At 58.8% G+C, this 12,893-nt stretch overlaps 3 protein-coding genes across 8 annotated transcripts; 1 reads left to right on the forward strand and 2 right to left on the reverse strand.

Annotated features, from left to right (window-relative positions):
- The first annotated feature begins 834 nt into the window (after positions 1-834).
- On the forward strand, positions 835-4,639 carry LOC147187238 (zinc finger Y-chromosomal protein 1-like). 3 transcript variants are annotated; one of them, XM_086102358.1, is made up of 4 exons: positions 835-1,002; positions 2,312-2,511; positions 2,576-2,890; positions 2,974-4,639. In XM_086102358.1, the coding sequence occupies exons 2-4, from the start codon at positions 2,319-2,321 to the stop codon at positions 4,209-4,211; spliced, it is 1,746 nt and encodes a 581-aa protein (XP_085958484.1). In that variant the 5' UTR covers positions 835-1,002; positions 2,312-2,318; the 3' UTR covers positions 4,212-4,639. The 3 variants fall into 3 exon arrangements, with proteins under 3 accessions (XP_085958484.1, XP_085958481.1, XP_085958483.1); XM_086102355.1 differs by having other exon boundaries at positions 2,312-2,890; XM_086102357.1 differs by having other exon boundaries at positions 842-864; positions 2,312-2,890.
- chodl (chondrolectin) lies at positions 4,541-7,656 on the reverse strand. 4 transcript variants are annotated; one of them, XM_086102364.1, is made up of 7 exons: positions 7,499-7,656; positions 6,061-6,236; positions 5,815-5,951; positions 5,607-5,752; positions 5,473-5,523; positions 4,999-5,043; positions 4,541-4,902 (listed from the first exon to the last, which is right to left on the reverse strand). In XM_086102364.1, the coding sequence occupies exons 1-7, from the start codon at positions 7,578-7,580 to the stop codon at positions 4,688-4,690; spliced, it is 852 nt and encodes a 283-aa protein (XP_085958490.1). In that variant the 5' UTR covers positions 7,581-7,656; the 3' UTR covers positions 4,541-4,687. The 4 variants fall into 4 exon arrangements, with proteins under 4 accessions (XP_085958490.1, XP_085958492.1, XP_085958489.1 ...); XM_086102366.1 differs by lacking the exon at positions 7,499-7,656 and adding an exon at positions 6,839-7,210; XM_086102363.1 differs by lacking the exon at positions 7,499-7,656 and adding an exon at positions 6,839-7,212 and having other exon boundaries at positions 5,607-5,951.
- Positions 7,657-7,950: 294 nt separating this feature from the next.
- Positions 7,951-12,451, reverse strand: galnt11 (UDP-N-acetyl-alpha-D-galactosamine:polypeptide N-acetylgalactosaminyltransferase 11 (GalNAc-T11)). The gene is made up of 12 exons (XM_086102359.1): positions 12,063-12,451; positions 10,543-10,796; positions 10,336-10,459; positions 10,109-10,275; positions 9,921-10,046; positions 9,594-9,843; positions 9,405-9,522; positions 9,166-9,318; positions 8,800-9,006; positions 8,625-8,729; positions 8,408-8,545; positions 7,951-8,318 (listed from the first exon to the last, which is right to left on the reverse strand). Exons 2-12 carry the CDS (start codon positions 10,751-10,753, stop codon positions 8,178-8,180), a joined length of 1,740 nt encoding a protein of 579 aa, XP_085958485.1. The 5' UTR covers positions 10,754-10,796; positions 12,063-12,451; the 3' UTR covers positions 7,951-8,177.
- Positions 12,452-12,893: the final 442 nt, after the last annotated feature.

Genomic DNA, 12,893 nt, shown 5'->3' on the forward strand with positions numbered 1-12,893 from the left:
TTCTCTTTTTCGGCTGTGAATACAGGCTTACTTACCCATCTTATCAGTGAATCTGAAACATCCTCGGCTCAGCATGTTCTCGTCGCTTTTCTGCCACTTGAAAGCATCACAAGCGGAACCAGACACTCCGATGGCCGACGGTTTGTTGATAGTGGACCGACGGCTCCGGTGTCACTTTGGCTTTTTTCTCACGCGCTCAGCAAACTTTCCTGCCGACGTCTGCGTCCAGCGATGGAGCATCTGAAGACGTCACGCTTTTGAAGACAACCGGTAACGAGGCCGGGCCCATTGAGCGCATTCTCATCGGCGGTCCTGGGCTGCTTTCATCTGGCACGCTTTTTTTTTGAAGTCGTCATCTTATCATGCTATCGGGTTACTTCCATGTTATCATGTTCGTATTCTGTTGCCCCGTTGGCATGTTGTCACGTGACCACATCATCTGCCAACGGTCAATCATCTGACGATCCAAATTTTTGTCAGCATTTCCACCTCGCGATGTGTCAAGGTGACGTTTAATTTGACAAAGAAAAAAAAAAACAAACCAAAAACTGATGACTTGCGTGCGCGTGTATGCGCATGTATTGATTTGTGAGCAAGCACTTTGCTGCACTTAAAGACATGATAACATGCTTTAAAATGTTTAGTAATAGACGTGGTTTCCTCGCGGCATGTTGTCGGTTCATATCTATCAGTTCATATCAAGAACGGAAGACAGAAAAAACGACCTCGACTCATGATCCTTTCGAGCCCATGACCCGCTAGGAGGCGCGCGTAAAGCAAAAGACTCGAGGAATCCACTGCCGAAGAAGACAAAGGACAAAAACAAGCCGACGACGAAGAAGATGACAAGGATGCGGTCTGCTCGTATGCGCCTTAGTCTTGTTCGGTTGCGTTTCTTCGACAATTGTGTTTTAGTTTAATTTGATTTATATATATATATTTTGGGGTGGGGGCCAGGGGTTATCTTTTTTCCCCCTTCCGTCGTCAGACTGCTTGACGCGAGTAAGAACGCAACACTATTATTCGGCTCCTTGTCGTCGTGCCCGCGCTGTTAGCACGAAGCTGCTAATAGTTTCATCCGGCGCAAAGTTGACTTTTAGTTCAAGCCATCACTTGCATTTAATTCTTCTCCGGTGTGACTTTATTATTCTTCGGCTAACGCTCATAACACTTTCAACACTCGGCAAACAAGACTTGAATTTCACTTTGACGCTGCGCTTCAACGTTTGCTTGATGTCACACGTGCCTTCATTCACTCATTCTTCAACATGAAGTCATACATGACGCAATCGGCGGGTGGGGGGGGGGGGTTATTGATGGATTTGGATACTGTGATAACTTTCTACTTTTCAAACTCAAAATACATAAGACGCGCGACCCATTAAACCGCGTTTCCAGACTCCCGTTCCCGTGGGCTCTTCTGGCCAGCAAATGTGCAGCTCTCTGTCCTTTGGAATCCGAGTACTGCAACAGATTGTATCGTTTCTTTCATGACGTCGAACCTATTCGGTTTTTATTTTTGTCATCGCGGTTATAAAGTTTGATGTGTCTCACTGCGCTATTTTAGAAACCTGCCTCGGGACTACGACCGAAAACGAGCATTTATGCAAAGTCCGACGCATTGTCGCCCTTAATTCTTGTGTTGATGAATGTGCACCGCCCCCCCAATGAAAGAAAGAAATACATACATATGCGTAGCACGTTACGCAAATGAAAAAGCAGCAGAAAAGCTCGTAATAAATTCATTCCACTTAAAGTGTAAAAAGATTTTGGGGGGGAGCAAGTGACGTACGTGAACGCGTGCAAGTTTAGAAAACCTTTTCCCATCCTCGTCACTCGGAAGGCGTTTTAAACTTTAGACCCATGTTGCACACGTACACTGGATAGAGCGAGCATCCGATGTAGGCGTGAATATATATGTTAGTGCAAATAATGGGTCGGGTTAGTGAACGCACGCGCCCTACTGCCAATATTGAAAAAGTGCCACCCTGAAATATTAACAATTGCCTTTATCGAAACCTAAGCAAAACGGTGCTCCCGAAACACCTTTGATATCGTTTACAGGTGATTTCCAAAAAACAGGCGCCGAACCCGTGTACACGTGTCACCTTTCTTCACAATCTGTAAAAATCCCAATGGAACTTGCGCACGAAAAGGTTTGACACACTTCCAGCTGGAAAGATCAGCTGGCAGAACCTTTTCCATTGGCGCCACGTTCCAAGCGACAATCGGGTCGAAAAAAATGTCCCGGAGGAAACGACCGCTCGGGTCGGTTGCGCCATCCCATTCTGATCTTGCGTGTCACCTTTAGGACGGCGATGGCGGCGGCGCCGCCCGCGGGTGGAAGCGAGCTGCGCATCCTGGTGGGGAGGTGGCGGGAGGCGGCCTGTCAATGGGAGGCGCCGGCGGGCGGGACCCGCGAGGTGGCCTGCCAGAGCGACCTCGCCCACAGTCGAGACGTCGGCGTTCAGGCGGACCTGTTGACTCGCCGACTGTGCTGGAGACGTGCGGGTGACTTGACCGCCGTTGAACTCCGGGCCAAAATCTCGCATGCGACTTTCTCGCTTCTTCGCAGGTTTGTCCGGCGCATCCGTTCGGCGCTTAGCGCCGCGACCCGCTCGTCAAAATGGCGACGCCGCCGCGCCGCCGGGCGGAAGCAAAGAGGTCGGAAACGCCGCCAAAGCCCGGGGGGAGGAGTCGCCCGCCGCCGACTCCTCCCCGCCGCCGCTGTCCAGCGCGCGTCCGCAGAGGACGCGCCGACCTCCCAGGTGGCGCCAAGACCTGCAGGCGGCGGCGCCGACCGAAGCGCCGTCCGGGGGGGCGGAGGCCGACGGCCGACGGCGGCTGGCGACGGAGGGGGAGGAGCCCGGGCGGACTTTGCCTCAGGAAGGTGAGAAGACGCTTCGGCTCCCGTCCGACGAGGCGACCGTACTTCCGCCGCAGCTCCCCGTGTGTGCGGCGTTGCGTCACCAGGGGCGGCGGCGGCGGCGGAGAACATCGTGTGCGACGTGTGCGGCCAGGTGATGAAGAACAAGTCCAGCCTGGCCCGCCACTCCTTCATCCACACGGGCCAGAAACCCTTTGCGTGCCCCCTGTGCGACCTGCGCTTCAACCGCCGCGACAACCTCCGCCATCACCTGGGCCGCCTCCACCCGGGGGGCGTGGCCCGGCGCGAGAAGCGGCGCCCCGTCCAAACGTGGCTCTGCGACGTCTGCGGGAAAACCTTCCGCTGCGGGTCGGCGCTCAAGACGCACGAGGTCATCCACCTGGGGGTCAAGCCCCACCGCTGCGACCTTTGCCCCAAGGCCTACATGCGCACCAACGACCTGGAGCACCACAAGCTCACCGTGCACCGGGGCGGCGACGGCGGAGGGCCGCGGCGCCGCTCGGGCTCCTTGCTGTGTCACTTTTGCGGCAAAGAGCTCAAGTTTCGCTCTCAGCTGGCGGCTCACCTGCGGACGCACACGGACGAGCGGCCGCACCTCTGCGACGTCTGCGGCCGCAAGTTCTGCCGCGGCTACCGGCTGGAGCGCCACAAGCTCCTGGCCCACGGCGAGGGCGGCCGGGACGGCTCGCCGCCCCGCAAACGGCCGAAAGCGGAGGCGCTCCTCGCCGCCCGCTCGCGCGGCCGTCCCGACGACGAGCCCTTCCGCTGCGCGCTGTGCCCGCGCCGCTTCGCGCGCCCGGCCTGCCTCAAGCGGCACCAGGCGCGCGCTCACCCGAAGGAGGGCGGCGGGGCGACGGCGCGCGCCGCCAAGGCCTTCCCGTGCGCCACCTGCGGCAAAGTCTTCAAGTTCCGCTCCCTGCTCAGCAACCACGCGGCCGTGCACAGCGACGAGCGGCCGCACGGCTGCGACTTCTGCCCGCGCCGCTTCCGCCGCCTCAGCCACCTCAAGCGCCACCGCCGCGTGGTCCACCGCGACGGCGCCCGCCCGCCGCAGAACTTTGTCTGCCACATCTGCGGCAAGGACAAGAAGTGCCGCTCGCAGCTGGCGCGACACGTCATCATCCACACGGGCGAGCGGCCCTTCGCCTGCGACCTTTGCTCCGCGCGCTTCAATCGCCAAGGCAACCTGCAGCAGCACAGGAAGCGCGTGCACGGCGTCCGCGAGACGCCGCGAGACGCCGACCCGCCGTTGCTCTTCCAAGACCTCGACGGGGGCCCGGACTTCCAACGGGAAGAGGTGGCGGCGGCGCCGCCCTCCCATTGACGCCGCGTTCGCTCATCAATCCGACTGCTTTGTCTCGTTGGCCGAAGGGGCCGCGCCAGACCGCGTTCGCCCGATGCCGTTGCGTCATCTTGTCAAAATTGATGACGTAACATGACATAGTATCCGGGGGGGATGAAAAATCACGTCAATCCGACAGAGTGTGACTTATTTGTCTTGCCATTTGGCGCTTGGTCCCAAAACGGCTCAAATTAGAAAATCTTTTCTCGCAATAAGTCCAAGTGAATGTTTTGCCGGCTTCACTCTCAGGAGCACGAAATGATTCAAACTCTCAAGCAAGAAAATGATCACCATCGAAAGGAGCGACACACTTTGAAGTTGAAATTTTTTTTTTCTTTCTTTTTGGGATGGGAGATTTACACCTGGAAATGAGCTTAGTGATCCAATAAATGATGTCACGTGACACTTGAGACTCCGCCCTCATCACCTGCCTGGAATCGGGTAGCCCGGCTGCGCCGTCACGGCTCCGCGCCGCCGCCGCCTTTGTGCGTCTCGGAGATCCAAAGGTGGCCCCCCCTCGCCGCCGGGCTGCGGGAGGAGCCGCGCGTCTGACGTTCGGCGCCCGAGCGGATGGCTGACCTTTTGCCGAGCGCGCGGCGGTAGCGGGCCGCGGCCGCCGCCAGGATGAGCAGCGGCGGGACGGTGGGAAGGAGGATGTACAGCGCCAACGGACCTGCGCGCCCACAGAATAACACCAAATAACATTGGCCAAATATCGAAATCGGCATCGAAAGCTTCGCGTCGGCAACGAGCGTGTGCGCGGGTGTACCCGAAGTTCCCGTCGAGGTCACGCGATTCCCATCCGGCGTGGTCTCTGCGAACACAAACGCACAAAACTGTGCCGAGTGCTGCCTTGAGATACAAGTCGAGTTTCTTCCTCGACCGTGCTCAAGACTCAAAACATTCAGAGCTCAAATCGTCCTTCGCCTTTCAATTGAAAAGATGCGGCCAAGTTGTTTGAAATGAGCAGCCCGTCGCGGACTTTGCACGCAGACGGACACGCGCGTTTCCGTTTGCGCTCCAATCGAACGCGCATTGTCCCGCCGAGAACTCCGGTGGGATTCGCGCAGTCACTCTTGGCGGAGGATCAAGAGTACATCGTCCGTCTACGTGCGTCGCCGCGCTCTTTGCGTTCAAATGCGTGCCGACACGGATGCCGACGGTCTTAGCGTTCGCCTCAAGCTGGTGGACTGAAAGGCGAAGCTCGGACGGAGATGAGGAATGTTGCATTTTTCTCGCTGACCCGCGCCCCGGCCGGCGGCCGTGGTCCCGCGTTCCTCCTCTGGGCGGCGCTCTGCCAACGAGACGAAACAAAGGAGTCAGAAAGCGGCCGCCATAAGGAAGGGGGATGAGGAGACGAGAACGAGATGGAGCGACCGGGTTGGTATTTGCAGATGAAGTTATGTTTCATGGAGCAGCGGTCGTCGTTCCATTGGTAGAGGTAAGCCCCGCCCACTCCCGGCCGATGATACATGGCCACGCACGACTCGGCGCCGCACGACGGCTCGTCGGAGTGCCACTCCCTGCGGGCGAGCGACAAGAAGCAGACTCGGCGCAGTCCCGCGCGCCCGCGCCGCGACATCACCTGAAGGCCGCCGTGCTGCCGTCGGTCCACCTGTAGCGTTGCGGGCAGGGGGCGACGCCGTCGGAAGGATGGCGCTCGTCGCGCCTCAAACCGATCCAGAAATCGCCATCTGATATTCCCGATCCCAAACGCAACTTCTGAACAACACACAACGGCCGTGAGGGATGAGGACGATGACGAAGAACGGCGGCCGAATGTGACGTGGCAGATGGCAAATGATGCGAGAAGGGCGGCGGCGGCGGCGACCTCCAGGAGCGTCCGGATGTGCTTCTGTTCCCGCGGCGTGCGTATGCTCACGAGGTGTCCGCCATCCACGCGGCACGCCAGCTCGGCCTCCCTGAAGTCGACTCGGCTGGACACGTGGTGGAAGTAGGCCATCTTGTAGCACGCCGGCCGGGCCCCGCCCAGACACAGCCTTTGACCTGTGCACGCACGACCCCGCGCGTTCAGCTCGAGTGAGGCGTGGCCTGAGTGACGTCATCAACTTGATCTGGGTTGACGTCGCCGCCGCCAGCGAACTGCGGCAAAGTGACACTCGCGTGTCGGAAGCAAAGGCCGTCTGGCAGGTGGGGGGCTCTCTCGCCTCAAATACGCGCAATTGCGCTTTCTCGCCGATAGGCGGAAACACTGTTTTGCATCAGAGAAGACGTTCCGGTTAAAAAAAAAAAAGTTCAATTTCGCCCTCTCCCATCGTCACCAAAACAAAATGACAGCGGGCTTATCGTCTGCTTCCTACTCCACACCGCCCCGCTTTTAAACGATGAAGAAAAAGTCTCTCGCTTTGGCAGAACTACTTCGACCGGATGAATTGGACGTGCTCCCGTTCGCCCCAAATCACAACGGCGTCGGATTTCTGAGCCGTTCCCCGCTCCCGCGAGACCTCTTGTCAAAAAATAACTTTTCAAAAAACAAGTTGGACGTTCTCTGTCCATTTATTGAAGGTCTTTTGGAGATCTACTTGCCATGCAAATATTGCCCATCGGCAGAACCCAGTGCCAATTTTAATTTTGAAGAGCAATCTCACCGTTGATGTTGCCTCGGGAAGCCACCACAATTCATCAGCTTCACCCAAAGTGAGCGCGGCCCCTGCAGTCAAAATGGCTGTGCGGGACATGTTAACCCAAATGGATATCAGCTGACATCCCGGTTGGAGTGGACTGTCAAAGTGTCCAAAAAACCACCTTGCACACCTCACGACAGAGCGTCGCTAGTGCCGGTGATAAATTCAAAGGAGGATCATCCATGCAAATTAGCATCGACTTCAGGGGTGCTATTACGCCCGCCGCGGAAACGCAGCACTACTCAAAGGCGCAACTTCTGCCCAATGTGGGAGAAAAACGCCGAGTCTCTTCCGGACGGAGTTCAACGCAACCTTCTTCTGCTCTCCGTCTTGGGGCGCACTCCATCCGCGCATTGCGCCGCACTGCCCCCCAGAGGCCAAAGGTGCGCGAACGATTGCCGGCAATCGTTTCCAAGGATCCAATGACTTTGGTTTCTTTGACCAACACATATTTCCGCCCGGCGTGGCGCGAAACACAACCCCCGAGATCCCAGTTGAGCCCGGCCGGTCCCGAGACTCGCGAACGGAAAAAAACTCGAGATACTACGAACGCGATCAAGAGTTAAGGGTCGTGTCGGCGCGCTCCGTCTCCGCATGAGACACGTTCAGCGATGAGCAACTCACCGCTGAGGACTCTTCCGCCGCCGACCGCTGTGACCAGCGCGATGAAAGCCAGCGCTTGCGGCCTCGGCAGGTCAAAGGTCATCTTCCCGATTTTCTGCGGAATTAGGTAGACGTTCAAAATAACGTCGGCTTCTTTTTCTTCCGCTCGGTGCGACGCGGGCGAGGCCGGATGCTCACGAGGCCCGCCCCCTTCCGCAGCCCCGCCCCTTTCCCCTCGCGCACAAACCCCCACGCGCACTCAACTTAATTGGTTTAGTGGGACGGCAGAGACGCCAATCGATAGCTCGGTCGATAGCTTGCCATCGCAGCTGGATGACATCACTGTAGCTCGACAGCAGCGCAGGGGGAAGATTTTACAAAGGAAAAAAAGGGGACGAAGAAGACGAAGCCATCCTCTCAGACTGACTGTTGTCATGGTTATTACACACACACACACACACACACACACAGACTTTGTTGCTGGTTGGTCATCGATTCCCATTTAAGGAATCCAGACAAACTTTATTGATCTGTTTTGGTTGACAACGGGCAAGGCGATTGATACGCAGCACTTTCGACATCACAAGCGATTCGAGCCAATCACACGGTTTTGATATTTATTTACAAGACGGCGACCGTGCCGGGGTCAAAGTTCATCACGCTAAAATCAATACGAGAATCTTAAAAAGCGAGTGGACGGTCAAGCCCCGCCCACCTCCAACAGCCACCGCTGCGGCCGCGAGGCGTCGCATATCGCCATGGCGACGTGACCTTTGACTCCCGGCGGCTGCGCGGCAGACAGACACTGACCGACGGACACCTGGTACACGCGAGCAGACTTCTGTGGGAACAAGCGCGCGCGTGAGCTTAGTTTGGAGAAACGCAAAGGAGAGGACGTATCGGAGGGGGCGCGGCCGCGCGGCGTCTCACCCCGAGGCTCCACTGCTGCGACCCTCCCGAGCCGTGACACTTCATCAGCCTGGGCGGGTCCGAGGTCCTGACTTCCGATACGTCCAGACACAGCAGGCCGGACAGGATCAGCTGACCTTCGTCGTCGTACGTCCACTCCTGCACGCACGCACGCGCGCACAAGCCGCCACCGTGACGTCACGTTACCACGGCGGCATCGCGCGGGGCCGGGGGTCACCTGTTCGGGGTCGCCGGGGTCACAGGGTCTGAGCACAACGGCGCCGCCCTTCTGACTGACTCGCGTCTGCGCCACCAAACAGCGTCCGCCGGCCGCGTTGCGCAGCTGAAACGGGAAGCCGCTTTGACCCGGACGCCCGCCGCGCGACGGCGGGCGTCCGGGGGTCAAAGGTTACCTGTCCTCGGCGCAGCACCCGGGGGCGCGCCGCTTTCCCGTCACCGAGCGCGGGCGGCGCCTGCAGCTTGTTGTTGATTTCGGGGTACACGTTGTCCAGGTACCAGCGGAACGAGCGACACTGCAGACGTTCCCTCAGCGCCAAACGCTCGCTCACGTCGCCAAAGTCGCGCTCGCGCAGCTCGGGACGCAGGGAGAGGAAGCGCTCCTGCGAGGAAGAAGGAGCCGCGACTGCAAGCGTCCAATGTGGCGGGAACGGAACCCGCCGCCTCCGGGTGAGGATTCGAAATGATCCGAGGGCTTTCCGCAGGTGCCGACGCTCAACCGGGGCTCCGGTTGTTACGGCAACACTGACGCGCGCGCGTACCTTGTAATCGTCCATCCAGACGTGAGCCAGGCGCAGGGAATTGCGGGCCATGGTGTCATGGCCTCCCGGGGAGCCGTAAGGTCGCCTTTTGCGGAAGATGTGACCGACGCGGGAACAGGGGATAATCAGCAGCTGCCCGCCGCACATCCAAATCTAAGGCGCACGCACACGCTCATCGTCTGGCGGCACACGAGCCGCGGTCGCGACGGCGCCATCGAGGCGAGCGAGCCGGGCCTCACCCTGAAGGAGATCTCCAGGTTCTCGCCGCCCCAGATGTCCATGCCGGCGTCGTACTGCCCCAGCTCGCCAAAGTACTTCCTGTCCATGGCGAACAGACCGCCCGCCATGGTGGGAGACCTGGGGGGGGGGGGGGGGGGGGGGGGCTCAGACGGGGGCCGGCCGAAAGGCGGGGCCGGCGCGCTCCTTACCTGATGGGGGCGATGGCGCCCCGGGGCCCGGCCAGCTGGGCGGCGGGCACGGGGTCCCACTTGAAGTGCAGCCCCCAGTTGAAGCCGCCGCGGACCACCGGCGACGGCGAGTAGGCCAGCGTGTCGGCGGAAATGATGTCGATGACGGGACAGACCACCGCGCGGCGCTGCGCCCGGATGGCCGCCAAGAGGGGCTGCAGCCACGCCCGGTTCACCTCGCAGTGACTGTCCAGGAACACCAGAACCTCACCTGACGGGAGCGCGCAAGTTGGAGGGCGGGCGGGCGAGGAAGGCCCGGGTCACGGAAGGCGGCGGCACGCGACTCACCGGTGGCGTGCCGGGCTCCGATCATGCGCCCTCGGATGAGCCCCTCCCTCTTCCGGTTGCGCAGCAGCTTGACGTTCGGGGGCAGCCGCTCTCGGACCAACCGCTCCAGGTCCTCGCTCAGCTCGGCTGCGGCCGTTCGGTCTCGCTTTAGCGACCGGGTTTGCGACAACGTCGGGGGCGGCGCTCACCGAGCTCGCTGTGGTCGTCCACCAGGATGATTTCGTGAAGGAGACGAGCGGGGGTGCGGTCCAGCACGCTGCGGACCGTCCGCGTCAGAGCGGAGATGGCCTCGTTGAAGAAGCAGATGACCACGCTGGCGGCCGGGAGGTCCTCGGGGTAGGCCTCGGCGCCGCACCTGCAAACGGCGGCGGGTCAGTCGGCGGCGGGCGGGCGGGCGGGACGACGGGCGGCCCACCTGCGGTCCCTGGTGTCGGGCAGCTGGCGGCGAGGGCCGATGCGGCGCGAGATCAGCACGTTGAAGGCGTGTTGACGGTAGCCGGCGTCCCGGACCTCCTGGTCGGACTCGTTGAAGATCATGCCTGCGCGCGGAGCAGAGGGTTCCCGCGGCTGCTCGGCGGGAGCCGCCGACGACGCGCGAGCGCTTCGGCCCGCGCTCACTCACCCATTTCCGGCGACGGCCCGGTGACCCCGGCGTCGCCGTCGCCGCCCCGGCGGGCCGGCGCCTCGGCGACGGCCCGGCGTCGAGGCCCGACGGGAGTCCTGCCCGGGCCCGGCTCGGCCGTCCGCGACAAGTAGACCAGGAGCAGCACCGACCAGGCGGCCGACGTCAGCACGCAGCCGTAGCAAAAGTAGCGCAGCGGCACCATAGCCATCGCGGCGCACGCCGCATCGCTTTACGTCCCACCGCTACATCCGCTGTCACGCGCGCACAAACGCGTTCGGATGTGTGAAGGCTTGGATTTTGCGCTATTACGCCACAAGTCGCAATTTTTCACTTGCGCCCCTCCGCTCTACTCCCGCCATTGTGCTCGTAGGCAGCGCTGAGCTCGATCGGAAAACGTGGCGCGGCAAAAAAGAAGAGGCAAAGAAGGCCCCCTCGGAAGCAAAGAGAAGCGAGACCTTCGAGGAACGACGTGGCGCAAAAAGCGCTTCGAGGTTTGCTTGAACACTTTTCTTCTCTGTCACGTCAAGTCAACTTTATTGTCAAATGTGCTCCGTGTGCAACATACGGCGCAGATGAAATGACGAGAGAGAGAGAGAGGAGCCGCTGCGGGTGCCCGCGCCGCCATCAAAGGAACAGTTAACATCAAATGACAAAAGAATCCAGCATCGGCATTGCGCCAGGCTTCCAAGCGGGAGCGACAAAGCCATGCTCGAAGCAAGCGCGCAGGGCAAGAGAACACTTTCAAAAGTACTCCTGTGGTGTTATACCTTGACGAATAACAGGAAGGAATACATGAATTGCATCTGTTTTAGGTGTGTGCCAGAGACTGCTCGAGGTATAAAAAGGACGGTTTGTAATGGTCTCGACGTGACCCCCCCCCCCCCCCCCCCCCCCCATTGCTGGTGCGTCGGTCCGTGTGAAGGCAGCTTCTCCTTCTGCACACTGTCGAAAAGCTCGTCAATGATCGCCCGCGTTAAAACAAGGCGACGACTCAAAGTCCGGTCATAAAATGTCCGCACTCGTCGAAAACAAGCAAATGTCCTCTTCTTGAAATTTCCGTTCCCTCTCGCTCTCTCGGGTCCTCAGCCCCCCTCCGATGGGGTGCAGAGCTTTCGGCCGCTCTGCCCCCAAACTCTGGAACTCACTCCCACCCGACATCCCTAATATTGACTCTCTTCCAGTATTTAAAACTCATCTCAAGATTTAACTCATCACTTTTTATTATTTACCATTTTACCTATGGTTTTATTGCTATTTTTGGACTGTAAAGTGTCCTTGGGTATTTTGAAAGGCGCTTCTAAGTCAAATGTATTCTTATTATTGTATTCAAAGCGCCTCGCGGCGTCCTCAACAAGTGGTCGACGTGCGCACAGGCTCGAACGTTGGTCTCGAGGCCGTCCGAGAACGGAACCGAGCCCGCGGCGGCAACACGAGCTCGGTTCCGTTCCTAGCGGATTTGATTTGTTAGCATTTTTGCTAGCGGCCGCGCTAAACGGCGAGGAGGTCACGTGACTCACCCGGCGTCCCGTCAGCAGCCGTCGAGACGAGTTTGACCGCACGGCGCAAATCGTGAACGGACGACAACAAACATCAACGTCGTGTCACCAAATCCGGACGACGGACACCGGAAACGTCACGTCACGCCGCGGGATACACTTCCGCCAACCCCTTTCACAATTACGGTCCAAGCAAAATCCGCCACACGGGCTCAATTTCAGCATTAAAAGTCAAGTCAAGTGTATTTATAGATTGAAAGCCGTCGTGGCGTGGCTCGGTGATTCCAAAACAAGCAAGCAAGCTAGCTAGCAAGCTTTTGCGCTACACCATTTGCTGCAAATAAATAATGGCTGCAACACCCATCCGTTTTCTAATCCGCTCATCCTCAGGAGGCTCGCGGGCCTGGAACATGAGGCGGGGTACACCCGCGACCTCTGCACTGTGAGGCGGTCGTGCCGCTCTTATTTACTCCAAATAATGGGCTTTTCTTTCCAGTACGGCATTTCCTGACGTCAGTCACAGCTCCAACGATTCAATTCGCCCGCTAGATGGCACAAGACCCAAAATTCAAATCCGTGTCCAAAAGGAGACAACACACGATCGATAGTTCGGCATACCTTTGGTACCCTTTTCGGAGGGGTTGGTGTGGGGTGTGGGGTGAGATCTTCCGAATGTAAATAAGATGCCTTGGGAAAAATATCGGGAAAGTGCAAAATACAGCCCGCTTCAAACTTCTTTTTCATGAGAACTTTTGCAATATTTTCTGCATTCACCGAGTTGGGTTTACCCTAATCGGTTCATTCAACATGTATTTTTTTTTTTAATCTTCTCCAGTTACACCAATACACGGT

The sequence above is a fragment of the Hippocampus guttulatus genome, chromosome 21 (assembly GCF_054856545.1).
Source record: "Hippocampus guttulatus isolate MCC_2025c chromosome 21, RoL_Hgut_1.0, whole genome shotgun sequence".
NCBI lineage: Eukaryota > Metazoa > Chordata > Actinopteri > Syngnathiformes > Syngnathidae > Hippocampus > Hippocampus guttulatus.

What these genes read in the sequence shown, in the direction of transcription:
- LOC147187238 (XM_086102355.1), top strand. Translation starts at nt 2,319, where the DNA reads ATGGCGGCGGCGCCGCCCGCGGGTGGAAGCGAGCTGCGCATCCTGGTG. An exon ending in GCGGACTTTGCCTCAGGAAG is followed by an intron (nt 2,891 to 2,973) that starts GTGAGAAGACGC and finishes TTGCGTCACCAG; the next exon opens with GGGCGGCGGCGGCGGCGGAG.
- galnt11 (XM_086102359.1), bottom strand. Translation starts at nt 10,753, where the DNA reads ATGGCTATGGTGCCGCTGCGCTACTTTTGCTACGGCTGCGTGCTGACG. An exon ending in GGACGACCACAGCGAGCTCG is followed by an intron (nt 10,047 to 10,108) that starts GTGAGCGCCGCC and finishes GAACGGCCGCAG; the next exon opens with CCGAGCTGAGCGAGGACCTG. An exon ending in GGGTGCTGCGCCGAGGACAG is followed by an intron (nt 8,730 to 8,799) that starts GTAACCTTTGAC and finishes TTCCCGTTTCAG; the next exon opens with CTGCGCAACGCGGCCGGCGG.
- chodl (XM_086102362.1), bottom strand. Translation starts at nt 6,295, where the DNA reads ATGACGTCACTCAGGCCACGCCTCACTCGAGCTGAACGCGCGGGGTCG. An exon ending in CATCTGCAAATACCAACCCG is followed by an intron (nt 5,524 to 5,606) that starts GTCGCTCCATCT and finishes TCTCGTTGGCAG; the next exon opens with AGCGCCGCCCAGAGGAGGAA. An exon ending in GACCTCGACGGGAACTTCGG is followed by an intron (nt 4,903 to 4,998) that starts GTACACCCGCGC and finishes GTGGGCGCGCAG; the next exon opens with GTCCGTTGGCGCTGTACATC.